This window comes from Taudactylus pleione, unplaced genomic scaffold (genome assembly GCF_031769625.1).
Source record: "Taudactylus pleione unplaced genomic scaffold, aTauple2 ptg000188l, whole genome shotgun sequence".
In the NCBI taxonomy this organism is placed as follows: domain Eukaryota; kingdom Metazoa; phylum Chordata; class Amphibia; order Anura; family Myobatrachidae; genus Taudactylus; species Taudactylus pleione.
The window spans coordinates 4,019,716-4,040,558 of record NW_028284590.1 but is presented as its reverse complement, the minus strand read 5'-3'; the positions used below and the strand labels follow the sequence as shown (position 1 = coordinate 4,040,558).

The 20,843-nt window shown below is 42.1% G+C and overlaps 1 protein-coding gene across 1 annotated transcript in view; it reads right to left on the bottom strand.

Moving 5' to 3' along the window:
* ZNF804A (zinc finger protein 804A) overlaps positions 1-20,843 on the bottom strand; it is a 249,640-nt gene that overhangs the window by 33,653 nt on the left and 195,144 nt on the right. The window contains exons 3-4 of the mRNA XM_088476427.1: positions 2,934-3,077; positions 1,689-1,819 (exon numbers count right to left, since the gene is read on the bottom strand). Coding sequence (XP_088332553.1) covers positions 1,689-1,819; positions 2,934-3,077 — 275 coding nt within the window. The remainder of the gene's footprint in view (positions 1-1,688; positions 1,820-2,933; positions 3,078-20,843) is intronic.

The following is a 20,843-nucleotide window of genomic DNA, read 5'->3' as shown; positions in this document are numbered from 1 at the left end:
ACTCAGTGTCTCCCTTGGCTACTCACTTTCTCCCTTTGATGCTCACTTTTTCTCTTGGTTACTCACTTTCTCCCATTGATACTCACTGTCTCCCTTGGCTACTCACTTTCTCCCTTGGCTACTCACTTTCTCTCTTTAATACTCACTTTCTCCCTTGGTTACTCACTTTCTCCCTATGATACTCACTGTCTCACTTGGCTACTCATTTTCTCCCTTGGCTACTCACTGTCCCCCTTGGCTACTCACTTTCTCTCTTGGCTACTCACTGTCTCCCTTGGCTACTCACTTTCTCCTTTGGCTACTCACTTTCTCCTTTGGCTACTCACTGTCCCCCTTGGCTACTTACTTTCTCTCTTGGCTACTCACTGTTTCCCTTGGCTACTCACTTTTTCCCTTTGGTACTCACTTTCTCCCTATGATACTCACTGTCCCTCTTGACTACTCACTTTCTCTCTTGGCTATTCACTGTCTCCCTTGGCTACTCACTATCCCCCTTGGCTACTCACTGTCCCCCTTGGCTCTAACTTTCTCCTTTGGCTACTCACTTTCTCCCTTTGATACTCACTTTCTCCCATGGCTACTCACTTTCTCCCTATGATACTCACTGTCCATCTTGACTATGCAGTTTCTCTCTTGGCTACTCACCGTCTCCCATGGCTATTCACTGTCCCCCTTGGCTACTCACTTTCTCCCTTGGCTACTCACTTTCTCCTTTGGCTACTCACTGTCTCCCTTTGATACACACTATCTCTCTTGGCTAATCATTTTCTCCCTTGGATACTCAGTTTCTCCCTTTGATACTCAGTTTCTCCCTTGGCTACTGACTTTCTCCCTTTGATACTCACTTTTTCTCTTGGCTACTCACTTTCTCCCTTTGATACTCACTTTCTCTCTTGGCTACTCACTTTCTCCATATGATACTCACTTTCTCTCTTGGCTACTCACTTTCTCTCTTGGCTACTCACTTTCTCCCTTTGATACTCACTTTCTCTCTTCGTTACTCACTTTCTCCCTTGGCTACTCACTTTCTCTCTTGGCTACTCACTTTTTCCATTTGATACTCACTTTCTCCCTTTGATACTTACTTTCTCCCTTGGCTACTCACTTTCTCCCTTTGATACTCATTTTCTCCCTTGGCTACTTACTTTTTCCCTTCCTTTGATATTCACTTTCTCCCTTGGCTACTCAATTTCTCCTTTTGATACTCACTTTCTCTCTTGGCTACTCACTTTTTCCCTTTGATACTCACTTTCTCTCTTGGCTACTCATTTTTCTATTTGATACTCACTTTCTCCCTTGGCTACTCACTTTCTCCCTTTGATACTCACTTTCTCCCTTGGCTACTCACTTTCTCCCTTTGATACTCACTTTCTCCCTTGGCTACTCACTTTCTCCCTTGGCTACTCAATTTCTCCCTTTGATACTCACCTTCTCTCTTGGCTACTCACTTTCTCCCTTTGATACTCACTTTTTCCCTTTGATACTCACTTTCTCCCTTTGATACTCACTGTCTCCCTTGGCTACTCACTGTCTCCTTTGGCTACTCACTGTCTCCCTTGGCTACTCACTGTCCCCCTTGGCTACTCACTGTCTCCCTTGGCTACTCACTGTCCCCCTTGGCTACTCACTGTCCCCCTTGGCTACTCACTGTCTCCCTTGGCTACTCACCGTCTCCCTCAGATACTCACCAAGTTGTTTGTCTTTTACAATCAGCTGATTTGTGGAACCTTTGAAGATACTTTTTTTGTTTTCTTTCATTTCTTCTCAATTTTGATGATACATTTCGAGAGAATTCCCTCTGTTTCAGCTCCTTAAGCCTCTGTTAAGAAAGTGTAAAATCAAGCCATTACGTTATATATTGTATTTTCTGTTCCATTTTAGCTATATATATATATATATATATATATATATATATGTACATGCACAGTAAATCATGTATGCCACTTAGGAGTTATTGCAGTTAGCAACTTAAAGCTCATGAATCGTTTCAGTGTTGCTGTATTTACACAAAAAAAGACCATTTTCTGAAATCAATGCGGTTCCTCTCTTGGATGAATGGAGGGAGATTTCCTTTTAACAAATTCCTTACTAATAAACAAAACCCGTGTGAGAGGTCCACTTCAGCAAGCCTGATTCATCCATAGCATGTGTGGCCTGGTATCACTTGACATTTGTAGACAATAGATTTGCGTTTCTGCAGAATGCAGCAAACGGGGCACTTGAATGAAAACCTGTTTGTCACATTCTAGAAAAATGCAATTCAGTCACTTTCAGGGTTTCATTCAACACAGAGCCTTTAGGAAACAGACTCGTTTTGTATTTTTAATTTGACGACCAACACCTAAGTCCACTACGATATTTTTTATACTTGTACACACTTGAGATGTCTATTAGGAAAACACTTGCTTACGCTGCAGTTATCCTGACGTGCTGCATCTCTCAGAACAGTGCCACACTGCTTGGGAATCTGCCTAAGCACTTAACTTCAACACACCCTGGCTCCCTGATTCCATTAAGTGTGTGCAGGTCGCCTCTGCCAAGGAGTAAGTACATTTGGCTATCTATCTACCCATTAACTGCTTCAATATCATTGATTAAATTGCTGATTCTAATATGCTTGGAAGTATAAAAAAAAGAGGTGTCTACATAAATCTATACTCCAAAACTGGAAATGAGTTTGGCTCATTCTTAACCACCAAGGGGTTATGCGCTAGACTTATAAAAGTTTGAAATAATTATTTCCATAATTTGTGTCTCCCTCCCATATAATTCAAGTACTAAATTGAATGGAAACTGCAAACAAGTTACAACACGGTTGCCCATAAATCCTTGGACAGTTGACGTTCAAGACTTCCGTCAAATTCGTATCGGTGAAATATTCAGAAATGGTTTTAAAAAAAAATTAAAATCCCAGAAACCCTGATTTCTCTCACCTGTTTGTGTGCGTGGTCATAGGAATTTATATGATTATCAAATTCTTGATGTTTATAATACTGCTTGTCACATAGCTCACAGTAGAAATTGGCTCTCAGGGATTCCAGCGCAGTTTGCCTTGTATTCTCTTTTTCCGACAAGTCCTTAAAGAAAATAAATGGTAAAGTGGATATAAATGATTTTGTGCTGAACAATGCTTCTTGAGGACTACGCTTAAACAGGGTGTTGTATAAGAGATAGACAGTAATTAGATAGACAATGTCTACATAGACACCAGATGTTAGACAGTCAATAGTTAGACAGGGACAAAAGGTTGACAGGGACAAAAGTCAGACACATTAAAGTTAGACAAGTAAAAAGGTCGACAGGTACAAAAGGTCAACAGGGTCAAAAGTTCGACATGAAAATGGTCGACACAAAAATTGGCGACAATTTTTTTGCATTTTTAGCCCTAATCTTCACCCTAAACCTCCCCTTGGTGCCTAACCCTAACCTTCCCTGCTGGTGCCTAACCCTAACCCTCCCTCCTGGTGCCTAACCCTAACCATCTGGGTAAGTGCCTAACCCTAACCGTGGGGGTAAGTGCCTAACCCTAACCCTCCAGTAAGTGCCTACAGGGCTGTAACTAGGGTAGTGCGACCTGTGCCAGGGCACAGGGCACCACAGGGTAGGGGGCACTGTTTGGGCCGGTCAATTTTCAGTTTATTATCATTCTCACTTTGTAGCTTCCCCTTCTTTTATCCCCAGCATCTCCTGGCCTCCCCTATCTCTTCCCAGACCGTTCCCCATGAGGCCATGGACCTTTTTCAGGTACATATCTTATGTCCCTATTTGAAAAATAATGGTGGGGGGTGCGCCAATGCTCTTTCTGGCACAGGGCACCAAAAAGTCTAGTTACGGCTCTGAGTTCCTAACCCTAAACCTAACAAAAAAAAAAGGTGTCGACCCTTTTTTGTGTCAACCATATTCATGTTGAACTTTTGACCCTGTTGATCTTTTATACCTGTCAATCCTTTTACATGTCGAACTTTAGTGTGTCTGACTTTTGTCCCAATCGATCTTAAGTCCCTGTCTAACTATTGACTGTCTAACATCTGGTGTTTATCTAGACATTGTCTATCTAATTACTGTCTACAGTCAGGAACCCGTTTAATCACTGTCATTAAACTTGTGCTATCATTTATTGGAGGCACTCTTGAAGGATAGAAATTTTCTTTGGGACTTTTATAAATATTTCATGCATCATCTCATTAACATCTCATCTTTCTCACCTCATAGATCTAAATTTGCAACCATACGTCCAACAGCTCCAATCATGCATTAAAGATTCAACTGCGAGTTTATAATCGTTTGAGAATTTTAACAATTTTTTCCAAAAATTGCTCATATATATATTTTTTAAATAAATGAATTAGGTCAAAAATATGTATTTAGAACGATTCCAAAACGATTATATTTATAAAAAAAAATGAAAACAGAAGACATTAATATTGATTTTAATATAGACAAACAATGTATCGGACCGTCGAATATTGGAACATTGCGACTTTGCCTTGAATTGGTGGCTGCTCCTCTAAGCAGCCACCGGGTATACACTGGGGGGCTGCGGGCTGTTTCCTTTACATTTCCCCGGCAGCTGCTCCTCTCTGGAGGGTGCTGCCGCGCTGCCAGATCAGCAGTGATCGGCCCCATGGCAGACACTGGAAGATGGTGCAAAGATTCTGAGAGGTCGGGAGCTTCCTCTGCAAATGGTTTCTGCTGGAAGATTATCTTCTGGCAGCCGCCCAGTGCGTGTTTCTGATTGGTCGCATTGTTTGCTACCATGTCAGGGAACGCACAGCCTGGTGTGGTCGCAAACGATGAGACCATGCCAGAAAGCTGGTTAAATGAAATGATCATTTTAAATAGGTAAGCATAGACATGCAGGCAGTGAATACTTGATAAAGGAATTGTTACTATTATCACTACATTTTTGAGGTATATTAATTTAGCCACAAGGGAACAGAGATTTTCTACTATGAAGAATAGCGCTGATATTAACATAAACAATTATTTTGTGTTTCATCTTCAAAGCACAGCTATGGGGGCAACTTGTGCCCAAAGTTATGTTAAATTGTTTATAAGGGAATAGGAAGCACAGAATGTTTATAAATAATTTTAATAGATATGAAGTATAATGCAGTTGACCCATCTCCAACCAATTGGTGACTATCATCAATCTATTGCATATTATATCCACTTTTATCTCTTAGGGGTTTATATACCAAGCAGTGAGAAGCGTGGAGAAGTGGGGACCAGTGTAGAAGTTTCCCCATAAAATGACGAAACACACAGCATAATCTCTCATACTCCTCCCTGACAGAGACTGTATTGGTGCATACACACGGTCAAATTTTCCTTCAGATTTGTACAATAACGATTTTAAAAATCGTTCATATCTGAAACGATGAACGATGCACATTCCCGTTGATTTTCATTCATTTTGATACTGTCAAAAATCGTTCGTAGTTCGTAGTTCATGAAATCGTTGGTAAAATCGTTCGTAGTTCATCGTTCGTAGTACGTCTGACAGATCTGACCGTGTGTATGCACCTTAACACTGTTTGACATCACTTGCAGTTTTCAGACATGGATGAGATGGATCCGGAAGACTGCATGCTACATTAAACAGTTAAGCCTAAATATTTTAAACTGAATATATTTATAAATAAAACTTTTTTTTCCATTACACTGGACCTTTTGCTTTTATAATAACAACATATACAATTTAATTAGACTCCAGAGGTGGGGCTGCAGCAGTCCGAAATTCAAATAGGGCAGCCACACCAACTGCCACCCCAAATACTGCCAATCATCGCCAGCCAGGACTCACTGGCAGTTGGTGTGACTCCCCTATTTAAATTTATAACTGCGCTGCAGCCCCACCTCCGGAGCCACCATTGTTTGTGAATGATTTGTATTGCTTTTCTGTTATTGTTTACTGTGTATGCTACTATCCATGTGTATATTGGGTATCAGGGGATAAAGATACAAAGGGGACCCAGATTGCATTTTGCACAGGTTCCTGTGGAAGACCTGTAGCTCTGCCACTGCATTTTAAAAAAAAAATTGATATTGAGCACTGTTAAATCATATTTTTGTGATATAGGACTACCTGGGTAATGTCAAAACTATCCATATTTTCCATCTATAAAATGCGGGATACAGTCAATATACCGACGGACGGGAAGCCGTCCGTTGGAGTCCTGCTGTGTAAATCCCGACACTGGACTAAAGACAGGCGTCTATCTTTAGTCTGATGCCGGAATCCTGACAGGACGGCTTCCAGAACGAAGGTAAGCGGGGACACTTAGTTGATAGCCGCGGTGGGGTGGGGGGCTCAGGAGGGTTAGGTTTAGGCACCCTCCGGGGAGGGTTAAGCTAGGGGAAGGGTGGGTTAGGTCCCACTGGGGGGAGGTTAGGGTTAAGCACTCCCCCTGGAGGGTTAGGTTTAGGGTGCAGGGGAGCAGGGGTGTTAAGTTTAGGAACCCCCGGGGGGGACTTAGGGTTAGGAACCACCCCGGGAGTTTTAGGGTTAGGCACCCCTAAGGGAGGGTTAGGGTTAGGGGGGGAGAAGGGTAGAGTTAGGGGACTTGCCTCCTCCATGTGGATTATGAATGTTCGGGCTTACGGCGTCGGCATTTTACCTGGTGGCTATTTATTTAGCCGCTGGGATCAATTGCAGTGAAAACATATATTTTGCAAGTAAGATATAATTATACATTCAAAGCACATTTCATGTACAATAAAAACTAACTGGCTAGTTCTATGTTAAGGTATTTATATATTGGGCAGCACAGTTGGTGTAATGGTTAGCATTACTGCCTCACAGCACTGAGGCCATGGGCTTGATTCCCACCACAGCACTTATTGTGTGGAGTTCTCATATTCTTCCCGTGCTTGCGTAGGTTTTCTCCGGGTGCTCTAGAAGAAACCCACGCAAGCACAGGGAGATTGCATGGCTACTGGCAAAAAATTGTAAGCTCCGCTGGGGCAGGGACTGATGCGAATGGCCAAATATTCTCTGCAAAGCGCTGCGGAATATGTGTGCGCTATATAAATAACTGGTAATAAAGAATAAAAAAGTATCTGCAGTTTGATGTAAAGTGTACCACAGTCAAAACACTGGATAAAAGATCAGGGGTGTATTTATAATGGGTGCAGGGTGTGCGGTGCACACCGCACACCCGTCACGTATACTTTTTAATACTTACCATTCTGAAGTCCCGTGTTGGCGGTAGCACTGCACAAAACACCAGGAAAATGGCTGCTGCAAACATTTTCCTGGCGTTTTGCCCATGCGCAGTAAGAAAATCACCAGTAAAATGGCTGACGTACACTTTCCCAGTGATCTGTGCATGAGCAGTAGACTCTGGGTACAGACTGGCGCTCAGAGTTTACTGCTGCGGTCAGTGCACGACCGGCCGCCGAGGAGAGAGGAGGGGGGCCCGGACGAGGAATGCACATGGGCCCCTCTCTTAATACGCCTCTGGACAAGATTGAAACCCACTACTTGCCACATTGAAGGTAATATTTGTCATTTTAATCATTTGGATTTACAGAATAGCTGGCTCTTTGCCTAATACTTAAAGTTTTGCAGCCAAATTCCAAAATCTCTGATTAAATATAGGCAGCTTTTCTCTCCCATCTATTATTCAACCGGATTAGCTGTAATGTAGACATTGGAAAGCCAAGGCTATCAATCTATGCATTGTAATCTAATTATGAGAAGGGAAGGAAGAGCATCTGTAGAATGGTTGGTGATTTAACTTTAAAATACTTTTGAAGTAGAAATATCGAACCCATAACAGCATATTAAAAGGTCCCAGGGAAATTATAAAAAAGTTTTGATATATGCTGCAAAGAAACAAATCTAATAGAAACAAGTTAAAAAATATATAAAATTTAATGACTGCCACTAAACGATAAAAATGGTAAAAACAAAAAGGTATAATTATTCCTTGCTGGGTCCGCACTGGAAATGTAAACTGAAAAGCAGGAGCCAATTTAGGGCTGAAAGGCATTGCGTATATCCACCTATATGTTGAGTTGTATGCGTCTCTGCAGCCGCACCGCCCCTATCTGTTTGCTGGTTTGGTTCCCGTCGTCGTCATAATCATCACCAGTGCACAATTGCACCAAAGCAGGTGCATTTACTCATCCGGACAACGGTGCAACGCCCACAATTCCTGCGATGCATCCTACAGTTAACATAGCCTAGGGTGACAAAGCCCTGTTGCATCCATGGTTGTAGAAAGCCAGCCCGTGTGAAGGGGCTGTGGCCTATTTGCAGGAGGCGTGGCCATGCCCCCTCAGAAAAAAACCCTTTTGCATTGTCACTACGCCGGGCAGGGGGGCACTGTGAGCCCCCAGCCTGGCGCAAATCCATGGGGGGGTGCGAACAGTGTGATCGCTCCTCCCCACCGACAGAGTAAACTGCTGCTGAGCAGTCTCCCACTGCAGCCCAGTGGGGGGAGGTTGGTGTTAGGCTGTGGGAGGGGAAGTTAGGGTTAGGCTGTGGGACGGAAGGATAGGCTGCCGGGGGAGGTTAGGGTTAGGCTGCGGGCGGAGGGTATGGTTAGGTTGTGAGAGTGGAGGCTAGGGTTTGGATACGGGGGGAGGTAAGGGTGGAGGAGTGGAGGTTGGGGTTAGGCCGCAGGAGGAGGTTATGGTTTGGCTGCGGGGGGTGTAGAATGTTAGGGTTAGGCTGCAGGGAGAGGTCAAGGTTAGGCTGCGGGAGGGGAGGTTAGAGATAGGCTGCAGGGAGAGGTTAGGGCTAGGCTGCGGGAGGGGAGGTTAGGGTTTGGATACGGGGGGGAGGTTAGGGTGGAGGTTGGGGTTAGGCCGCAGGAGGAGGTTATGGTTAGGCTGCGGGGGGTGTAGAATGTTAGGGTTGGGCTGCAGGGAAAGGTTAGGGTTAGGCTGCGGGAAGGAGGTTAGAATACAAGAGTGTAGGTTAGGGTTAGGCCACAGAATGAGGTTATAGTTAGGCTGCGGGAGGGGAGGTTAGGGTTAAGCTACGGGAGGGGAGGTTAGAGTTAGGCTGGCAGAGTGGAAGTTACAGTTAGGCTGCAGGGGGAGGTTAGGATCAGTTGTGAGAGGGGGGGTTAGGCTCTAGCAGGAGGGTTAGAGGTTAGGGGCATTACCCACCACTGGGTGCAGGAAGTCATTATCACATCACTGCTAGACCCAGAAGATACCTCTGGAGCAGCTGGACCAATTGAATAAGGTAAGTCACCGTTGGACCACCAGCAACATTTTGTCAACATTTTAATCTTGTTGACATTTCATCAGTGTCGACATGATGAATGTCAATGTGGTTAATGTAGACATGACAATCTGAGTGTTGACAAAATATAGAACCCTCGACATACTGTATATGCTGGTGTCAGTAAAGGATCCACAGATTTAATGAATCTGATAAGGGTCGCAGAATAATTTTTCCAGAAATCTCGAGACATCTCATCCAATCTCCAAAACCTTTTGGGCAGTTTCAATTAGCTGCGCTCATAAGCACAATTAAGGTCCACTTCCATAGTCTGCAAACAGAAATCAGCTGGAGAGACGCATCCTGCAAAGCCGCCGGAACCCGACCTGGTGGAAGCTCAAAGATAATTGAACCTGGCCATTGCAAACTCCTGGTTCTATACAAAGTAACAGCTCATTGAAAAGACAAAACCTGCGGCGCTCATAAATTTACATGGAGTAGTAATGGTAATACATTCCTTATTGTTTTAAATACGGAGAATATCACAAGTTGGGTCAATAGATGTATCTCCTTCTGAATCCTTTAGTTACCAATCGACGTCCACTCAATCGTCACATAAGAGGAGATGTCGAAAACAAAAGAAGGAAAAGAGGACCACGACATAGGAAAAATCCAAATACAAAACGTGCATTAAAAAAATGTGGTGTATGGGTCCAAGTATTTGGCTACTCACACCCTCAGTAGATGTCATCTACTGAGGGTGTGAGTAGCCAAATACTTGGACCCATACGCCACATTTTTTTATTGCATGTTTTTTATTTGGGACTTTTTATTGTGACTATGGACCTTTAATTACTTGCCATTTGTACTTATTCCGGCATTTTTTATCCTATGTCGTGGTATAGCTCCTCTTTGGAGTGATTTGCTCCACATATGTGTCTTTTTTTATTATTTCAAAATAAAACTTTTTTGGATTGAAATACACTGGTCCGCTTATACAGCTACTGAAGTGATACTATTGAGGACCGATCCAGACATCATTACAAAGATACCTTTATGAGAGTGTCATCATTCCATATCGTGTGAGTTTGGGTATGCACTCGCATTTATTGTACCAAGATACCTTTATGTGAATAACTGTCTACTCTCTAGTGTGAGTTTGGGTATGCAATCTAGGACCTCTCCATAAAGAAATTCCTATAAGATTAACAGCTACAACCCAGTCGGGAAGTTTGAAAATACGTCTTTAATGTCAATCTTTCCAATCTAATAAAGTGAAAAAGAAAACTTTATATACTTTATCCAATAGTCAGAGATGTGAGTTGGATATGCGAACCCTGTAAATGATCTATATTGGAATATAAAGAAACCCTTTAGTACATTTCTTGCCCATCATTTATGTAAGCGGGGTATGCCATATAATGGAAGACTAAATATCTGTCCTGTTTGTAGCAAGTTTGGTGTTTTATGCTATTACTACACATTGGTCCTCTTTTTCCTCTTTTGTTTTCGACATCTCCTCTTATGTGACGACTGAGTGGACGTCGATTGGGAACTATATTCAGAAGGAGATACATCTATTGACCTGACTTGTGATATTCTCTGTATTTAAAACAATAAGGAATGTATTACAATTACTACTCCATGTAAATTTAAGAGCGCAGCAGGTTTTGTCTTTTCATTGTGTTGTGATACTTGAGATTCCTTTTTGAAAATTGATAGAACCGACTGGCAGCTTTTTGCACCCTAAAAAGTGATCTCTCTCGTCCATTTTTTCTTGGTTCTATACAGTAAGCCACTAACAGAAATGTACACATGAGTAAGCATAGTCCTGCTCGCTCTCATTGTGGCAGATGTACTAAGCTCTGGAAAGTGATAAATCGGAGGGTGATAAACTTCCAACTAATCAGCTCGTAACTGTCATTTTTCAAACACAGCCTGTAAGGTGACAGTTAGGAGCTGACTGGCTGGTAGTTTATCACTTTCGTATTTATCACTTTTCAGAGCTTAGTACATCTTGATTGAATTTTGTTTTTGGTTTTAAGATAATAAATTAAACATCTGCCATTATTTTTCTAAATAGCATCACATAAATCCAAGTTAAAACATTTCTACCATAATGAATTATACATAAGATATTCACTGATAAACTTGTTACTTTCAAGCCTGAATATAGAACAAAGTATTTTAATTTAGCGACATCTAATTAAATAATTTCTGAGATGAAAATCAATATGCAATTTTAGGCTGACTTGATTACATAGCATATTAAAGCGATAGAGTATATTGTGACATAAACCTACTAACTGGTGCTAATAATTTATTTATGTAAATATCTATACAGTATGCTATGGGGGCTTTACAGGCAATTAATATGCTGACACAGAATGTAAATGGGAGAAAATTGAACACAATATTAGTTCTTCGTTTATGAAACATGATCATGATTTTAATTTACTGGGATCCAAGTATAATAAATTATATAATAATAATAATAATATCATGGGGTGATGCTGTATGATATCTTGCATAGGACTATAATATATGCTCTTCTGGCACGCAGAGCTGTGTATGCACTTGCAGTGGCTAATTTATGCACGCCCATGTAACGGCGTTTAAACGGACAGGCACGCCTGCGTTTTTCTGACCACTCCCCGTTACCACCCCCAAACGCTGACAACCTGTCAGTCACATTCTGATGTGATCCTCTGTGTGGCCGTAATCGCAATGCTATCGCTGCGGCTTAAACGCATGCGTGATGGCAAACAATTACTTGATCTGCGTGAAAATAGCATTAGCGTCCATCTCTGAATCAGGTCCTCAGTCGTATTTGACACCCCCAATGGATATATTGGCCGTCAGCTTAACCCTAAGTAAAATAGGCGATGGTAAGTAGCCTATATAAACAATTGGCAAGACAAAAATTAGGGTGACAGCGACCTCTGGTGTCCCAAGCGCGGAAAACTATTACTGAGAACTGTGTTAAAAATATAACATCAGTTTTATTTAGTGAAAAGTTAAATAAATCAGGCAGAAAATATATTCCATAAAATATCACTGTACAAGTAGGCTAGAAATAGGTGGAATAATAAAACAGCACTAAAATCAGACACTGCTGCACTGGTAGTAAAATAAAACGGCACTTTAAGAAAGAGGAAAAATTATTATTATATTTTTTTTAAAAGATAAAAAAATCTAAGAAGTAAAAGATGGGAGTACTGTAAATAGTTTGTCTTGCTATTTGATTTCTCTGTGTTTTATGATATAATTTGATTTGACTTATGTACACCAACTGATGTATGTAAAAAATTCTCTTTTCAAAAATTCAATAAAAAAGATATGTAAAAAAATAAAAAAAAAAGATGGGAGTACTGTAAAATGCTTATCTTTCAAGAGGGATGCAGTCTGGGAAGGCCCCAGACAGTACCTATATATATATATACTGTATGTAACCCCCCTTTGTCCCTTAAAGGGTCACCAAGTTACTATCTTCCCAATGAATGTACCCACCTTTAACTTTATGTTAAATGATGTACCTTTTGTTAGATCAGTGCCTCCACCCAAGTATCTGTAGTAAGTCTGGGCCTACTTGGGAAACCCTAGTATATAATGGTTTGGATAAGGATCAGTATTCTAAGGACAAACCTGCTCCCTTGTTTTCTTAGGCTCCCATGGCCCTCATTCAGACCCGGACGCAAGTGGCCGTTCGTACGTTCGGCGTACGTACAGACATATGTTAATTCAAGCACTCGCTCGTAATTTCGAACGCATCTAAACATCCTCCCCAAACTCTACCAACCCCTCCTCTAACTAACGAGCGTGCCAAATAGCGAGCGTACATCCCCAATGTGGCTTGCAGGGAACGCACGCACAAGTACAAACCGGAAGTGGGCCTGTCAGATTCCGATTACCTGCTCCTTTATTCTGCCTACCTCCCTCAATCGTATCATGCCAATCAATATATCAATTATCTTAATTGCTCTTTTTTTTTTTTTTTGACAATGCAATAAACTTTACTCTTGTCCGTGTTTGTGTTTACCCGCAGAATACGTACGGCTTAAACATTCGCTTTTATTTGTCAAAATACATGTTTGAGCCAATTAAACATTTGTTTTATTTGTTTTTAACCACGCATATTTTCCTGGGTTCATTTCTTTATTTAAATTTGCTTACGCATGTAACTGCATCAAGCCTATCATAACTCTCAATAGATTTGTGGCCCTGTCGAACACATGACTCATACACTAACCAATAGAATTGGTCCTGTTAATTACCCAAATACATTAGCCAATCGAATTTATTTTCGGGTCTTTATTAAAAATGATTTTTAGAAAATACACCATTGCCATCATGAGAGCCTCGGCATTCACCAGGCGCGAGCTGATGGTGTTAACCGAGGTCATGGACAGGCGGATCACCAGCCAGCCTCCCCCCATCACCAATAGGGAAAAGCGTTCCGCATATGCGGAGGTACGTGGCCGCCTGCGTTCCTTCGGCTCACGCCGCCAGATCGGCCAGCTGGAGCGCAGGTGGTCCGACCTGCAACGGCGGACGCCCCGCTTGCTGGCATGCTTTCGCATGCAGATCGCGGAAAGTAAGTTTTTGTGACTGTGGTTTTCATGTTTTTCTTTGTACTCATATCTGCATGGCCATGTTTTCATGTATGTCCTATTCATTCTTTGTACTCATATCTGCATGGCCATGTTTTCATGTATGTCCTATTTATTCTTTGTACTCATATCTGCATGCCCATGTTTTCATGTATGTCCTATTTATTCTTTGTACTCATATCTGCATGGCCATGTTTTCATGTATGTCCTATTTATTCTTTGTACACATATCTGCATGCCCATGTTTTCATGTATGTCCTATTTATTCTTTGTACTCATATCTGCATGGCCATGTTTTCATGTATGTCCTATTTATTCTTTGTACTCATATCTGCATGCCCATGTTTTCATGTATTTCCTATTTATTCTTTGTACTCATATCTGCATGCCCATGTTTTCATGTATGTCCTATTTATTCTTTGTACTCATATCTGCATGCCCATGTTTTCATGTATGTCCTATTTATTCTTTGTACTCATATCTGCATGCCCATGTTTTCATGTATGTCCTATTTATTCTTTGTACTCATATCTGCATGGCCATGTTTACATATTTGTGTTGTCAAAAATTAGTGTTTAACTAGGTCTGGGTTGAAAATAACCACAATTTGTTTCCCATCTTTTAGGGGCAGAGCGGAGACTACGGCGTCATCGCCGTCAAAGACGGCGCTCTCGGCCCCTCTCCCCAACCCCCAGCCAAACATCCACACCCCAAAATTCCATTATTTCCCCCTCCTCCCCAGCCTAAACAGACCCTGTGGAAGATGTTTTGGGGCTCCTTCCCCTCCATCCCAATTCTCCCTCTCCTCCAACCACCCCTCTCGTAACTACCCCCTCCCCTGAATCCCAAATCACCCCTCCAACCTCGTTGGGGAATGTTTGCACCTCCGAGGACGAGGGAGTTGCATCTGTCCCGGCCGTTATTTTAAACGGTATGTTTTTTTTGTTTTTTTTAACTTTTTTTTATAAAACTGTTTGTATGTAATCCTGTGTCTGTGCCTTTTTTTGTGGGGTTTGTCAGAATTTGGTGTAGATTTCTGTTTGTCTTTACCTTTTACTGCTGATTTCCCCATACACATATCACACCTGTCAGAATCTGATGTTTTTTGTTGCAATTTTTGGGGTGTCCATTTTTGGGGCCTTGGTTTTTTTGGGGTAAATCTGCTTTTGGTCACAATATTGTCATTTTTGGTTAACTTTGTTTGGCTTGTTTTTTAATGTGGTTTCATTAATTATGTATTAAGACCCACACTTTTCTAACCCACAGAGGAACAGAGGCGTTTGGCGGACTTAGCCGGATGCGTAGAAAGGATACGGGGCTATGTCATCGGGCTGCTGGTGGTCCTTGACCATATGTCTGTCATCCTGCGTCCCTAATTTATTTTGGTTCTTAAAAAATAGTTGTCTTCAATAAAATTTTAATCTTAACGTTCTGTCTCATTCCTTGTCTCCAAATCTTAGATTGTTTACACTGACATAAGTAGACTCTTCCAGCAAGTATTTGCATTTAATGTCACTAAGATTGTGTGTTGTATTTTTTAGGAAAACAGGCACATGAAACACCTAACAGTAACAATCGGATTGGCCTTTTTTTGTGTTTGACAATTTATATATTACTACATTTTACAGGTTCCAATTTGGGGGGCAACCTGCTTAGGCCGAGATTACAAAGCCAACTGATTGTACAGGATTCCTTTTGGTGTTGGTTTTGACCCAGAAAGCATCTTTAAATTTAGATCAAATTGCGTCATTACAGGATTAACCCTTATTAAATTTTAACGTGGGTGAACCTGGTTACACTTGCTTGTAATGGGCAATAAAATGACCAAAATTACACTCTCCAAACATTTATTCACAACATAACTAAAATAACAAAGTGTTCACTCACAAACAATACACACAGTGAAAACCAAAAATACAACCCATAAAACACCATATGAAAAAAGAAATGAAAAATCAAGAACTGGTTGACGAAGGAGCATGCCAACATGATTCCACAAATGTGGCGTTGCAATATGGGTTCCAGAATAGATATCCAATGTGTCCCCATGACGGATTTTTTAGGGTAGCAGGAAGTAGTCATCGTTTGAGTCCCAAATATTATGAAATCAAACAGAAGATGGGAAACAAAAATCAAATTAATTAGATGTTCTCCAAAAAACCTTACCACATTGTGTCTAAACACTTTTGTGTTGCAAATAATTACCTAAAATATCTGGCCACCACATCATCGCGTATGGCCCCCCCATATACTGACCTCCGACCAACCTCGGGGGGGCCATCCTCAGGCAAGGCATCCTCTGGCTGCATTGGGACACCACTCCTTATGGCAATGTTGTGAAATATCCCACAGTGGACCACAATTTTCGAAACCATATCCGGCAAATACATGAGCTCGCCACCAGAGCGGTGGAGGCATCTGAATCGGCCTTTTAAAAGGCCGATACAGCACTCCACCACTTGCCTGGTGGCTGTAAGTGCGGCATTAAAATTACTTTGTGGCCCTGGTGTGGGAGCCAAATGAGGAGTGAGCAGCCAGGGCATGCAAGGGTAGCCACTGTCTCCTGTGAAAAAGAAGTGACAACATCAGGATCACTGTGTATCAAGCTTAACATTGTTATGTACTAAAGGTCTCCACTTACCCAGAAGCCAGGCATCACCAGCTTGTAGGTTGTTTAATTTGTGCCATATCCCTGATTGCCGGATGACGAAGGAGTCATGTGCACTTCCGGGTAATTTTGCATTCAGGGACAGGATCTGGAGGGAGGCATCACATAACACCATTACATTCAGGGAGTGATAGTGTTTCCGGTTGCGAAATATGGCCTCCAGCCGTGCTGGAGGCTGAAGTGGTATGTGAGTACCATCCACAACCCCTATGATGTGTGGGAAGCCAGCTATTTGGTAAAAATTGGCCTTGGCCACACTAAGGGCACCCATATCCAAAGGCATTTGAATAAAATGATGGAGGTGCTTGAAAAGGGCCTCCATCACTGCCCTCAGGATCCGGGAAAAGGAGGATTGTGAGATTCCCGCAACTATTCCCACCGTTGTTTGAAACGATCCTGAGGCACAGAAATGTAACACCACCATAAATTGCGTAAGTGGTGGTATTGCTGTAGGACTGTCAATTTGCAGCTCAAGATCACTCTCTATTAATGAGAGAGTGTCTATGATGATTTTGTGCGGAAGACGGTAGCGTCTTAACACCTCATCATCGGGCATTCCAAAAAGGGTGACACGTGTTCGATATATCTGGGGCCTTGCACGCCTACGATGCCTACGCCTGGGACGAGATTGAGGTTGGTCGGCTTCTGGGAGCATGGCCAGAACAATCCGACCAAGATCAACCTGAAATGGCAAGATTTGAATGTAAGGCTTTTTGTGTCAAAAATATTTGAAAAATTACTTAGCTTGATGATACAATCCAATGATGCTTACATGCCGGGGTATTGTCATGATTGGCCAAACCTATAAATAATAACAAATAAACAATGCAACAATTTAGGGTGGGCATTTAGGAATCTAAATTGGGTGCAACACAAAACAGAAAAGGGGAGAAACACACATTTGGGCAAAGAGCAAAACGACAGTGCGCAGACTACCTCAATTTGGGCCCAAATGTATTAAACAAATGCTAAAGGGAAAACACAACCAATTTAACGGGTCAAAATAAGCATTTAAAAATGCGCTAATTAGTTCGCAAATACAAGTCAAAATAGAAACAGATAAAAATGCGCTAATTAGTTCGCAAATACAAGTCAAAATAGAAACAGATAAAAATGCGCTAATTAGTTCGCAAATACAAGTCAAAATAGAAACAGATAAAAAAGCGCTAATTAGTTCGCAAATACAAGTCAAAATAGAAACAGATAAAAATGCGCTAATTAGTTCGCAAATACAAGACCAAAAATACGCCGATAAAAAAACACGAATTAGTTCATACATTTCGGACTCACAAAACCAAAGGTTAAAAGTGTAAGGTCAAACAAAGTTGCGTTAAAAAAAACATGCACATTTAATAAACAAGTGAAAAAATAAACTTACCAATAGAGGATATATAAGTCACCGGATAAAAAGGTCGTTGGGGCAGAGCCAAAAGAAACCTAACAAAGGAGAATTTTTAATAAATTAACGAGCCAAAATTCACAAAAAGAAGGAGACACAAAGTAAACAAAAGTTAGACAGCCAAAAACTTACCAAAAAAATACACGACAAAAAAAACAACCACATCAAAAAAAGCGAACGGAAAAAAATAAAACAAAAAGACAAACCAAAAACAACTCCCAACAACGCCAAATCCAAATCCCGCCAACAATCCACTCTGACCAACGTAACCTCCAACAACCAACAACCGCCACCTCGACTCGAGACGCCCCAAGCCATAAATAGTGTTTATTTTCCCGCACAAATTAAGGAGGGATCATAGGAACGCACAATCAATGATGCGGCTGAAAAATAAGGACGCATGTATAAATACGTCACGAACCAAAAAAAACGTTCTGGTGTATTTCTTGTTTGGAGATAAGAAATGGCTACAGACCAGGGAAACAATGGCCAACAGTCTGCCGGTAAGTATTTCATGCATTTCCAAACAATGATTATTTTGAAACATAATATAGTGCAAGTAGTCAAGCTTAAATTTCTCAACATTTAAACAAATAGGTGAGGAGGATGACATGGAAGAGGCTGCTGGGCCCAGTATTCCGGCCAAAGCAGGGATAAAGAAAAGGCAGCCACAATTCACAAGAAAGGAGATGGAGGTTTTGGTTCAGAAGTGTGTGGACATCCTGCCACAGACAGACAGGAATATGAGTGCAAGCCAGAAGTGGAGAATGTGGGAGGAGGTAGCCAGTGCTGTCAATAGGGTGGGTGATTATGTCCGTCTAGCCTGGGATGTCAAACGGCAGTAAGTAAAAACTTGACCCCCCTAAAACCAAAACCCCCCCCAAAAAAAGGATAATGGTTCCATTTTCGCCCACAGATGGGGCGACTTCAAATATCGCCTGAAGCAAAAACTGGCGGACAGGGCAAGGCATGCAAGGGGTACAGGTGGGGGTCCCACCCCTGTGTCATTGGAGTTGAATGATTTAGAAGAGCTGGCACAGGGGTGTGTGCAGGCTGTGGAGGTGTTTGGCGTGTCCAACATGGATACGGACATGCCAGACTTTGCGGCTCCTCATGTTGTCCCAGGTAAATATTGTGATGTCACCAACTCTGAAATGTTATTGTGCCAATATGTAGATTCTAATGTGACTCTTTTCTCATTTTGCCAACAGAGACACAGGCGGATGAGTCTGCTCCAGAGGGGAGCCTTGGCCGCAGAATTTCTGCTGGCTCTGCAGGGGAGGAACCAGTACATCCGGCTGAGGACCCTGCAGAAGCCAGTCCAGGGCAATCCCTCTCGCAGGCAGTGTCCCTCCTCACAGAACTCAATTTTAAATCGGATTTCCATATGGAGATTCTGCAGAGGATGGACGCCAGTCTGGTACGGGTGGCTGAGGCCCTGGAGCAAAATGCTGCGGCCAACGTGACCATTGGTCAGGCCCTGGCGGAAAATACCAGGGCCAACATCCGCATCGCCAATGCCCTGGAGCAGCTCGTTCGCCAGCACATGGTGGAGCCGACCTCCCTTCCTGCCGGAACATCAGGATCCTCCACCTCTGGCACAACATCAGCCGATCCTCCAAATGTGCCTAGCCCTGTGCCTAGTCCAGAGGCCACAACATCTGCCTCTGGACGGGCCAGCCCGATGACATCCCGGACCCGGTCTGGCGCCCACCCTCCCCCAGCCAAACGGGGGAAAAAACGTTGACAGCACTGGCTACTTTTCCCACACTCCTTCTGTGCTTGCCCCATATTCCTTTCTGGCCAAAACTTCCCTCTCCTTTCTTGTGAATTGTTTTTAATTTTTAGCTTTAAATTTCCATACCTTTTATGTTTGCACAAATAAAAATTTTTTGGGGAATAACACTGCCAAAAATGTTTTGGCCAAAAATGTGCCTGAAAATGTTTTTAGCTTCCAATAAATTTAGCAAAAATGTTCGACATTGTATTCTGACATTATTTTCGAAATGGTTTACATTTAATCCTGGCCCACAAGGCAAAAACGAGCTCCCAAAAAATTTAAACGAAATCACAAAAAAAGGCCTCTTTAAGGAACACTTTAAAATTTCCATAAGGATGCAAATTCTCCAGACAAAAGCAAAATGGAAAAATACACACAAACATGATGACATTATTGTTACAATAGCCCAAAAACCAAATATCAACCAAAAAAAAAACCCAACAAATGTACGCTAATTGATTGTGTAATCCTGACATTAGCAGCTATGATTTCCACCTGCGTACGGTTTTGTGCTAACCAAAAAAACTGATTGCAAAACACATTACAAGCTGGTTTTCAATACAAAACTAATTGTTTTTCTGACAAGCCGTGATTAAAAGATGAAACATCTTGGAGGGCCGGGACGGAGGAGAAGGCCATTGCCAATGTGGTCGAGTAATCCAGACCCTAAACTGTGCGAGCATTTTGAACGGAAAGAGGATCATCCAGTGACGTATGAGTTGGTACGAACACATTTGACGTTCGCATCTGATAATGTATGTACGCCCAAAAAACACCTCGCCACGCCTGCGTTTTTCCATCTCCACCCACGTCAATGCCCAAAAACGCCCTGTTCTGTCAATCACATTTGACATGTCACTTCCTGTACGCTATTTGACGAACGAGACAAAAAAAACTCGCAATATGCCGTACGCACATGCGCAGTGTTACACCGACGCATGCGCGCTTTCTCAACATCGGAACGCAACGAGCGTACTGCTGTTAACGAGCGGCTCTGAATGAGGGCCCATGTCATTTGACCCCTCTCATCATTCCTCCAGGTAGGTAGACACTATGAAGTATAGTTTAGATTTATTACTTTTATATAAGCAAAAAGATTCATACATATAACACCAAGAATTTATCTGTTTGCATTACATAAATTATCATATACAGTTTGATACATACACCATACATGCCTACTCTTCCGGGAGTCACGGGAGGCT